The sequence below is a fragment of the Anguilla anguilla genome, chromosome 2, assembly GCF_013347855.1.
Source record: "Anguilla anguilla isolate fAngAng1 chromosome 2, fAngAng1.pri, whole genome shotgun sequence".
NCBI lineage: Eukaryota > Metazoa > Chordata > Actinopteri > Anguilliformes > Anguillidae > Anguilla > Anguilla anguilla.
The window spans coordinates 32,519,343-32,531,359 of NC_049202.1; the positions used below are offsets into that span (position 1 = coordinate 32,519,343).

The 12,017-nt window shown below is 40.7% G+C and overlaps 1 protein-coding gene across 2 annotated transcripts; it reads left to right on the plus strand.

Moving 5' to 3' along the window:
• Positions 1-3,312: 3,312 nt before the first annotated feature.
• Positions 3,313-6,923, plus strand: LOC118219474 (UDP-glucuronosyltransferase 2B20-like). 2 transcript variants are annotated; one of them, XM_035402648.1, is made up of 2 exons: positions 3,313-3,457; positions 4,317-6,923. In XM_035402648.1, the coding sequence occupies exon 2, from the start codon at positions 4,326-4,328 to the stop codon at positions 5,925-5,927; it is 1,602 nt and encodes a 533-aa protein (XP_035258539.1). In that variant the 5' UTR covers positions 3,313-3,457; positions 4,317-4,325; the 3' UTR covers positions 5,928-6,923. The 2 variants fall into 2 exon arrangements, with proteins under 2 accessions (XP_035258539.1, XP_035258540.1); XM_035402649.1 differs by lacking the exon at positions 3,313-3,457 and adding an exon at positions 3,488-3,811.
• Positions 6,924-12,017: the final 5,094 nt, after the last annotated feature.

The following is a 12,017-nucleotide window of genomic DNA, read 5'->3' on the forward strand; positions in this document are numbered from 1 at the left end:
GCAGTCTGCTGAGGGTTGATGCGATGCGCCTGAGCGGCTGCGCGCTCCCCCCAGTGTCTGTGCTGAGACACTTCCCCTCCCCGACACCCTACCCCCTACCACATGTGCAAGTCTTCGAGTTTTGTTGTAATGTTTGTAATGTTTGTAATGTTTTTATGATGTTGCTATGTGCTGAGGTTTTTCTTCATTTCAATGAAACGAGTGCCCTCTCGTTTCATCGAAAGGACTGTTTTTTTCCTCCTCCTTCCTCCTGTTCTCTCATTTCTCATCTAATAAGTTGGCGCCGCAGATGGCTGCCTCGGTGTGTTGACCAAAGCAAATTCCTTGTATGTGTAAATGTACTTGGCAATAAAATACGATTCTGATTCTGATTCTGATTCTGATTCTGATTCTGATGTGCCTGAGTCATTTGGTAACTTCCTGACTTGTTGTGCACCAAAATGGGAGGAGAGTGGCTGCTGGGGGCGTGTCAGTCAAGATTGAGCAGCGGACTACAATTCTGGTGCAGGTCATTGCAATTTTCCAGTCCACTTAGTCTACGATTTGCACCCTCGTCACCAGCCTGCTCAAACAAGGTCTACAGTGTAAATTGTAGCTCGGCATAGGGCAAATTTCACAGCTTTCCCATGCAATGCGTGCACGATCAGAGCCCATTGAAAACCGATCAACGGTTTTGGTAGATCATATGCTGTCCAATTTGACTTTGTCAAAAAGTCACAAGCAGGAAAAACTTTGCATTTATTGTTCATTTTCTTTAAAAAGAAAAATGTGTTCCTGTATTTATTTCTGTTTTTAAGAGTTTATGGCTGTTTTTATGCTGAACTGTGGTTGTGAGAGTACTGTTTTCCGTTCTTTTTCTTACACCCATCTGAATTAAGAGGAATGAGAATAAACGCAACTTGAACTAGAACAATCTTTTGATTTTAATTATGTGCTTGTAGTTAAGATGAATGTGTGCGCCATGAGGCACCAAGAACAACACTTACTTGAATATTTCCAAAAAGTCATCCTCATAAAATGCTTAAAAATTGACTAAGCAGGCTGTTTATGCCTGCATATGTATCATTATCAGGTCTAATGTAAAAGTCACTATGGTTCATTGATTTGTGCATGACGGTCCTGTGAATTAAGGAGGCTATTTGCAGAGATGATTCAAGGAAGATTTGATAAATCAAGTAGGAGAGGATTAGCCTGTTTGGTGAGACAGAAAAAGATCTATTATATTTCTGTGATTTCTTTGGTCATACGTCTATTTGGATGACTCTTCTTTATTTCAATTTGTAGAAATAATGGAGACTATTGTTTATTTCAATTTGTAGGCATAATGGAGTACATTATTGCTCACCACAGGTGCAGAACATATAAAACCTGGATTTTTAAGTATTGACATACCTTCTCTGTCAGGTCAGAGAAAGACTACCAGAAAAAGCTGGATCTATTCCATGCAGTGCTGCAGGGGGTCTGTGGGATAGTTTCAGATGACATCAAGGGCAACACAACAGGTTCCTGCGTGCTCCCAGTTGCACTCAACGTACTGTAACAGTGGTCCTTGCCTTTCTGACCACTGATTTATTCCTGAATACTATGAGTTTGGTGGCTATTGTAAGCCAGAGTGATGTCAGTTCAGCTATTCATGCAGTTTGTTCAAGTCTAGTCCAACATGCCAATGACTGCACTGTTTTTCCTTTATCGTCTGATCGCCAGTTCAGAACTAAACTAGAATGTCGGAGTAAACGCCGATTTCCCAGGGTTTTCGGTACCGTCAATTGCAGACATGTACAGTAGCGTGCTCCTTCTACTCAAGCACTCACCTGTGTAAATTGAAAGAGGGTCCACCCCATTAACATTCAGCTAATCTGTGATGCCAATTACCTAGTGACACAGGAGGAAAGTACCAAGATGGTTGTGTCCTGCCCCTGTTATATTTGCGGTGTCAACAATGCACATAATGTACAGCACTTGCGTAAGGTGGGCATAAACTTGGCATATATATTCACTCTCGTATACCCAGCTAGTTATTGATAAGGCAACAAATATATCTCTAACTCAATTACATTGATGTCTGCTCTAGCTAGCTAGCTCCTATATGGCAAACGAAGCAGGTGTGTTGGTAAAGTGGCTATTTTTCTTTTGGACAATCTGTAATGTTTTGCTTCAACTGGCATCACATTGTACCATGTTGGTCTGGCATTCACTGTTATGGCGTAACATAACGGGATAAAAACATGTTAAAATACTGCATTTAATCTCATAGAGAAGATATAGACTGCTCACTGTAAGCTACAAAACTGTAAATAGTAGTTTAGGCTATGCTTTGCACATCTCATTATGATTATCAACATTCTCGTCTCAAAAAATAAATGGCTGGATTTTACTTAAAAAAAATATGGACTGCAGCTGCACGCAATATTATTATGTATAGACCAATGTGAACTGATTAAGCACACTTGGTACAAGTTCAACTTGCGATTTTAGACCTTACCTTGAGAAACAGGCATTATTAGAGGGGCAGTATACAGTACATTTTTTAGCGATAGCAATACAAATCAATGTCTGGATGGCAGTAGTAAACCACAGAAATTGGTAGTATTCCAGGTTGCTTTGCACCCTGGTCTTAAAGGGAATGAAAAGAAGTCATTTGATTGGTTATGAGTGAATTCAGTGACACACCCGCTGATAATATATTCATCATAATCTGGCCCATTGTCATCACGCTGCACTCTTTGAGCCGTGCACTCCTTGCCTCCAGTCACGAAAACACCAACATTTATTAGCCACTCCCAGTGTCTCCATATGCTGCGCCATTGACTGCAACCATGTGCCCTGCTACATTGATTATGGAAAACAGAGTTATCTTTCGGCATCAGGATACTGCATGTTTAAGGATATATAAAAAATATTTTTCCCAACAGAGAGTACTCCTTAAATGAAAGCATGAGTAAGTTTGTGGTCTTCATCTTCATTTGATATTTCTCATATATGCACTTTTTCCACATTCGGAAGAGTATGCATTTCTCAGTCATGGGGGAAGGAAGAGAAGTTCATATTTAATTTCTTTATTGTGGTAAGAGTAATCATTCACTCCTCAACTCCTCCAGCATCAGGTTTTTTCAGCTTTGCCTTTAATCCTGTCCTCTCTTACAAAAATGACCATCTGTATTTCTCGTGGGCCCCGAGTGAGGAAATGTTTGTTTTGTTTTTGGGTGGAGGGAAAAGAAAGGGGTGTAACTGTGGGTGGACGTTGGCGTTGGTGTGGAGGCAGTCGCAGGCTAATGGCTTGCCTTGCTCACATCTGTTGTCCATTTTGAAGTGCCAGTTTTTTTCCCTCTGTGTAATCTCCCTCACATTCCACAATGATTGCTCAGGCTTGGAGAGCAAATCCTGTTCAGCGAAAGTGGCTGGGTCTGCTAAGCTAAAGGGGCTAAAAGCACAACTATTGTGAATCTGGCGACTCAAGGTACAGTTTTTTTATTTGACTTTTTAAACAATAGTAGTAATAGTATACATGCACATTATGTAATGATGGCAATGTTAATCTATTTAGTGCAAAATTCAGACCTGTAGGAAGTTGTGTGGTAGATACTCTGTTGTGCAAGGTTGTTTTTCCCCCCTCAGACCTTTATGAACAGGAAGTTTGTTTCCTTGCTAGAGTGGTCACATGACATATTTATGGCTCTCTGGGGAAACGTACACTCCTGTACTTTAGACCGCAAAAATCTGCCCATTGCTTTACTTTCTGCCATTAGCCTTCCATAAGGTTTCATCACAGCTCCGTTTGTGCTAGCAGTTTCCGAACTTAAGAACATTTGATGTAAGTTCTCTAATATGGAAAATGTAATAATATAAGCTGAAGCTAAGGCTTGCTACTGGAACTACCTCTGACTTTTTACAGTAACAAATTTAATGGTATGCTTTCTTCATAGTAAAGAAATAATTCTTAAAAATCAGGGCCTCTACTGGCTCAACACCTTACGTATTCATGTAGCCTGATACATTCTGCAGATAACTATTCTTAAGATGAAAGTGGTCACATAGTATTCCACTCCCTTTGCTTGATTTTCTTCTGCTCAAAAGGATAACTTATGATGGCTACTCTTAAAAGGATGGTAGCTACTCATTCAGCAGTCATTGTAAATGTAACTCTTCAAGAGTGGGGCATTTTAAGCTTTAATAGCCATTTGTATAAAATGTGTATGAAGTTTATTATATGATTTTATTATGAAATCCATCTGCAACATTCAGTGAAATGTTTTAGCTTTCAGTTTATGTCTAACAGGGAGAAGTGGTTTAGGTATATGTTGTTATCTTTCATACAGAGGGAAGCCATGAGAAGCATTCCAGGGGGCACATTTGTGGCCCTTATCCTCTCTGTCCTTGCTAATGCCCTGGGTTCCTATGCAGGGAAGATCCTGGTGTTCCCAGTGGATGGAAGTCACTGGGTGAATATGAATCTCTTAATTGAGGGACTCCATGCCAGGAACCACAACATCACTGTAGTACGGTCTGCTAGCAGCTGGTATGTCAAGGAGAAGTCTCCCCACTACACCTCTATCACTATACCTCTTCCAGAGGTCATTAACATCGAGGACGAGGACTTCTTTGTGTCTTTTCTCAGCAAAATTCTGGAGATCCAGCGGGGTGGGGCATCCATCCTGACATTCATCTCCTTCTATTGGGAGATGCTCACTGGACTGTCAGAGATTCACAGGCAAGCTAGTCAGCTTGTAGTGGAGATGTTCAAGAACCAACAGCTCATGCAGAGCCTCCAGGATACCCAGTTTGACCTGGTTCTTATGGACCCAGGTCTGCCAGGGGGTGTCCTGGTTGCACACCAGCTGCAGCTCCCCGTGGTCTTCAATGTTCGCTGGATTACCAGTGGGGAGGGACATTTTGTAGTCGCACCCTCCCCAGTCTCATATGTTCCTACTTCTGGGTGTGCAGTCCCAGACAAAATGACCTTCACTCAAAGAGTAAAAAATATGTTCCACTACTTCCTCAACATCTGCATTGATACATTTGTAGTTAGTCCGCATTACAACAGACTGTGTATTCAGTACTTTGGACCAGATACCAAATTTTACCATCTCCTCCAGTCTATCGACATTTGGCTTATGAGGGTGGATTTTGTCTTTGAGTTCCCTCGCCCAACAATGCCTAATATTGTCTATATTGGTGGGTTCCAGTGCAAACCAGCCAAGGCCCTGCCATCAGACCTGGAGGAGTTTGTGCAGAGCTCTGGAGACCATGGGGTAGTTATCATGTCACTCGGGACACTAATTAAAGGCTTGCCTGCTGACATTACATCTGAGATTGCTGCAGCATTTGCCCAGATTCCCCAGAAAGTAATCTGGAGGCACATTGGGGAGCAGCCCCAGAACCTGGGGAACAACACACTGTTGGTGCAGTGGATGCCCCAGAATGACCTTCTGGGTCATCCTAAGATCAAGGCCTTTGTGGCCCATGGAGGTACTAATGGCATTTATGAGGCTATCTACCATGGCGTACCAGTGCTTGGCATGCCATTGCTTTTTGACCAGTTTGATAATCTGTTGAGGTTGGAGGTTCGAGGGGCAGCTAAAGTGCTGGATGTGACTAAGCTTACCAGTCAGAGTTTCCTGCAGGCCTTGCAAAATATACTCCAGGATCCCTCATATCAAAGAAATATGGAGCGTCTCTCCAGTCTCCACCGAGACAAACCCCTCCCCCCATTGGACAGTGCCTTCTTCTGGATTGAGTTTGTTATGAGGCACAAAGGAGCGGCCCACCTGCGCACTGAGTCTATCAAATTGCCCTGGTATACCTACCACTCCCTGGATGTGATCAGCTTTCTCATAGTCACAATGTTGGCTATACTTGCCACAGCGGCAGCCATGTTCCATTTACTGTGCTGCAGGTTGTGCAGGATGAGGAAATTAAAGCAAGAGTGATCACTGGTGCCAGAGCAAAACATACAAATCAAATTGCCTTTGTCTTTGCCAAAATTGCCAAAATTGTCTTTCACATGAAAGTCAGAAGATAAGATGCTGCATAGCATTGTATGCATTTTAGTAATTAATTTTTAGCCTCGCATAGATTGCTGCATCATGAATGCTTTGCGCTGAAATTTTAGTTGTTTAACTGTTCATTTTATAGGCTTCTATCAGAGAATATGATATATATATATATACATATATATATATATAATAGAAATATTGAACCCTATAGTGTTTCATCAGAACATCTGCATTGTTTCTGTATTCACTATGCATAAGGCATCACTGTATAATGTTTCTCACTCATGCGCCACAAACAGGGTCTTAACTTTCACATAAAAATCACTTTGTGATAACACATTTGTTTTCCAAAACATCAGTGGAAACTGATGTAAATACATGTTGGGGAGTGATGGTGGTCATTTGAGAGGGGAGTAGTTACTGGGCTGATTGTGTTTAGTATTGAGTAACAAAGTATGAAGATGCCATGTCATGAGGATTTTCTGATTTCTTCTTTTATTTTATGATTAGGATTTCTGGTTCAATTTCTTATTATTGGACTGGGATTTTTGGCCTTGGCCTTGTCTTTTATGCATACATTGTCTAACTAAAACTGAACAGTGAACTGGAAGGTTGGAATTACCAACCATTATCTGCCACGCAACTAGCAGGTTACCTCAGAACATTATCCCCTTATATTGTTCTCGTAGTTTGTAATTGCCCTTGGAAATGCATTTTTTTTATTAGTTTCTCGGCATCACATTAACCATTCTTTTTGCCAGCACACAGACTTGTATTCAAAAAAAGTTTTTCTAAAAATTGTCTCGATAACAAATTCAGTCACACAATGAAATGCAAGTAACTGCATTTTTTTAAAATCAACTCCATAGTTTCTTTTTTTTGGGAGGGAAGTGGTTGTTGGTATTAAAGTACTGCCCCAGAAACAAATAATCTGATGTTTATTTATTTATTTACTGTTGTGATTTTGTGTTGTGATCATGTGCAGTCCCCTCCAAAAGTATTGGAACAGCAAGGCCAATTTCTTTGTTTTTGCACTACACTGAATACATTTAGGGTTGAGATAAAAAGATGAACATGAGACAAGAGTTCAGAATTTCAGCTTTTATTTTGTGGTATTTACACCTAGATGTGTTAAACTACTTAGAACATAGCGCCTTTGGTATCAGACCACCCAATTTTTAGGTGAGCAAAAGTATTGGAACAGAGAGTATTTAAGTAAATGAAAGCAAATAACACTTATTTGGTAGCACATCTCTTGCTTGCAACAACTGCATCAAGCCTGCGACCCATTGACATCACCAAACTGTTGCATTCTTCTTTTGTGATGCTTTTCCAGGCTTTTACTGCAGCCTCTTTCAGTTGTCTAAAAACGTCCACTTTTTCTCCCTAATGAAATCCTTTGTTGTGTTGGCAGTGTGTTTTGGGTCATTGTCTTGCTGCATGATGAAGTTCCTCCCAATTAGTTTGGATGCATTTCTCCGTAAGTTGGCAGACAGAATGTTTTTGTAGACTTCTGAATTCATCCTGCTGCTACCATCATGAGTTACATCATCGATAAAGATTAGTGAGCCCACTCCAGAAGCAGCCATGCAAGCCCAAGCCATGACACTTCCTCCACCGTGCTTCACAGATGAGCTTATATGTTTTGGATCATGAGCAGATCCCTTCTTTCTCCACACTTTGGCCTTTCCATCACTTTGGTAGAGGTTAATCTTGGTCTCATCAGTCCATAAAACTTTGTTCCAGAACTTTTGTGGTTCACCTCTGTACTTCTTTGCAAATTGTAATCTCATCTTCCGATTCTTACTACTGATGAGTGGTTTGCATCTTGTGGTATAGCCTCTATATTGCTGCTCTCTAAGTCTTCTTCGAACGGTTGATTGAAATACCTTCACCCCTGTCCTGTGGAGATTGTTTGTGATGTCACTGACTGATGTTTTGAGGCTTTTCTTCACAGCTTTCACAATGTTTCTGTCATCAACTGCTGTTGTTTTCCTTGGTCGACCTGTTCGTTATCTGTTGCTCAGTATGCCAGCGGTTTCTTTCTTTTTCAGGACATTCCAAGTTGTCGTACAAGCTATCCCCAATGCTTGTGCAATGGCTCTGATCGATTTCCGATCTTTTCAAAGCTTGCTTTTCTCCCAAAGACAGCTCTCTGGTCTTCATGTTAGTTTATCTTTTATAACACAAATGCAGTTTTCACAGGCAAAACCCAAGGCTAAAACCAAGAGTAGACATTCAGAACTATTTATTGTTTAACCAATCAATCTAACAGGACACATCTGGGCAACAAGAAACACCTGTTAGTCACATGTTCCAATACTTTTGATCACCTAAAAATTGGGTTGTCTGATACAAAAGGTGATATGTTCTAAGTTGTTTAACAAATCTAGATAAAAATACCAGGAAATAAAAGCTGAAATTCGGATCTGTCATCTCATGTACATCTTTTGACCTCAAACTCAATTGTCTTCAGTGTATAGCAAAAATAAAGGAATTGACCTTGCTGTTCCAATACTTTTGGAGGGGACTGTATTTTTATTAGCCTGTAGTTCTTTTTAGTGTTTTTGGTTTGGGGAAGTGCAGATCTTTTTTTATTTAATTTCATCCACCTTTTTGTGTGCTTTCTTTCACTTGGGTTTTTGGTTTCTGTGTGCACTGGTATTGTTTTTTTTTTTTTTTTTTTCATGAAACAGGCTCCTGTATAAGTTTTCTCCTGTTTAATTTCTGCTTTCTTCATAGGTAATTCAGAGGCGACATACATTCACAAGTTTTGTGAACATGTGGGTTTTATGTTCCTGTACATCAGCCAGACAAGACAAAACAAGTCAGGACTACAACATTTTATGGTTGGCAGTCATAAGAAAGAGTGAAGATATTGCATATTTTAAAAACTACACACCCCGAGGATGAAATCCCCATACGTACATCTCAAATAGAACAGGGAGAAGTAAAGTTGTCCTTCTTTACTTCTACTGGGTTAAAGCTTAGTCCAATGCTTTGGAGCACAAATTGTTCCATTTTAGAATTACCAAGTGGGAATAATTGTAATCTTAATTAAGAATGGCAATATGATGAAATTTTAAGCTATGGTGGGTAGTGTTTTCCATCTTAAATAAACACAGACAAGCTGAAATGCTTAGAGTAGACAAAGTGTTGCTATATTACTGGCAGGTAACTTTGATGTTCATTCTGGTGTATGTATATGCTCATTCAAGGATGTCAGTTTTGAACATGTGAAATGTAGCCTGGTAAGAAGTGATGCCTGTGAACAAGCTGCAATCTAGCAAGCTCATAAGCAGGGAATTAACACACAAAAAACACACTTTAAATCAACAGTCAAACACAAGTTAAGTTTCTGATTTTGGCAATTATCTTTAAAAAAAAAAAAAATTTGTTATTCTGCACAATTTTTATGTAACTAAAATTTCAATTCTTTAACATAAAAATGTAAGTCTTCTTTAATGTTACCAATATGCATGTAGTTAGCTAGCAAGATGGTTTGCATGCTATTAGGCTGTTATGATTCATTATTTAAAAACAGGCTGAACACTAAGCTAACACTCAACTTCCACGTCATGTTCATTGGTGAAACTGCAGCTATGTGATCTTTATATTTCTCTTCCTTTTGGGGTTTAGCACACACTTTGCTCAATTTACTATAACAGCCAAAAGTATGTCAGCACATATTATTCCACTTTTGAGTCCATGCCTGGTCAATCTTTGATATTAGTTTGAATTTCTTCTTGGGGAGCTGCAGCCTGTCAGTGTGCAAAGATAATTATCTGCAATGACTGAACATGATGAATCATCAGAAGATATACAGTACATGACCAACAAGTGCTAACAAGGACTGAAATCTGTACGAGACAGTACATGCCGAGATTCTGGCTGTGGTGCAAGGTGCATTGTAGCAGGGTCCGGGTGTTCCTCTCCCAACAAACCACACAGTTCTCAGTTCAGACGCACAGGGGCTTTATTGTGCGTCCAATAGGTACGTACAAACAAACAACACAAGATAGGAGAAGGGAATACACTGTATAGCTCCCGCGTGCGTCTCATTCCAGCCCCCAGTCTCGCTGCTGACAGAAGCAGATAGAGTTAGCAATCATGAACATTGGCAACAGCCGTGATTGCAAACCAACTAAACTCTCCGCCTGAAGATGGCGCCCTAACCACACCACCCCTCCACATGCATTAGCAAGTTTTAGAAGATAACTTTTCATTTCTTTTCCATGGTGTCACATGTTTACTTTGCAAGTAAACTGGTTTACTGGGTATTCACCCTTAGACAGGGCCGGCCGGAGGCATAAATGAACGAAGTGGCTGCTTAGGGCCCCCGTGGCCACCAGGTATTCATCTCCTATAGCAGAACTATCGGCAGTAATTTAAAATGGAATGACAACCATGAGTATTTCATAACAATGTAATGTCGTAATGTAAGACGGATTTTTAAATGCAAACCCCCCCCCCGACAGATTCAAAACAGCACCCCCCCCCCACTCAACAGAAGCCATTGCCCCCCCCACTGGTCGAGGCACCAAACAGCACCCCCCGTCCTCCCCCCCGGCTCGACAAGATTGCTTAGGGCCCCCAAAATCCTTGGGCCAGCACTGCCCTTAGACGTATGTGGGTGGGTGGAGATAGCATAACAGAATGCAACATAACAACAAGAACAGGCCATTCACCACTAAAGCGCAACTAGTGTCCACCATTCTAACTACAACCTCGATGGTGTCTAAGACTATATCTAGCCTGGTCTTGAAAACCCCCAGAGTTTCTGTCTGCACTGCATGACCTGGCCACACAGCAACTACTCTCTGTCCATTAATGTTTACTAATGTGTGCAGAATTTACCTTTAGCTAATTTCCATTTATGCCCCCTTATTCTACTGAAGTTAACCTGAAGATACTCTTGTAGTTCACTTTTTCAATCAACTCCCCAAAGTTTTTCCAAGTCAACACATCTTTGGGTCATCCTTAGTATATATGAGCTATACACATTTAAATTTTTGAGTTTTTTGTCCATTTCTTCATGCAAGTTTTTCCCAACTCTTGGACAGAGCATATCAGCGGACAGAAATTCAGGTCATACCATAGATTTTCAATGGATTTTAAGTCTGGGCTATGGCTGGGCCATTCCTGAATACTGATCGTTTAAAGCCATTTCTTTGTAGTTTAAGTAATGCGTTTTGGGTCATTGTCCTGTTTTAACATGAATCTTTGCCAGAAATGCAGGTCACTTGTGGACTCAGATGGATCCTCAAAGGATTTGTGTATAATATTTGGCTCAATCTATCTTCCACTTGATGGAAACAAGCTTCCTCCTGTCCCTCCAGCAGAAAAGGAACCCTATAGCATGATGCACCGTGTTTGACGTCAAGGATGGTGTTACCTGGATGATGGTCGGCGCACAACATAATGCTTTGCTTACAGGCCAAAGAGCTCAACTTTTTTCTCATTAGACTCTTTTTCAGACTCTTTTCCAGACGGTCTCAGGGCTGGACCCACGGCTTCTTGTTGGTCTTTCTCAGAAATGGCTTCCGTCAAGCCACTCTCCCAGAGGCAAAATCTGTGCAGTGTTGAAGACGTTGTTGATCTCCCAGCAGTATCTCCCATTTCAGCCAATGAACCCTGTCAGTTTTGTAACCGGCATTTCAAAGTTCAATAGGCAGTTCCTTGCTCTTCATGACAGCGTAACTGATCTGATCTGCTGTCTCAGTCGTGTGACCTCACAAAGTCAGTAATATTTATTCTGCAATCATTCAGCTGAACACACACTGGATTGCAAGTCACATAGGTGCACCTAGTTAATTATTTAGTGTGTTTCCTCAAGAAAATGGAATACACCTGGCCCAATTTAGGTTAATAAAGGGAGTGAATACTTCTCAGTGAAGACATTTTCTGAGTTTTCTTCGTAATAATATTCGGGAGAAATCTAAATACATTGTTTCATTGTGACACTATAGAGAGTAGGAGAAAACCAATTTGAATATATTTTAATTTTACTTTGCAACACTGCAG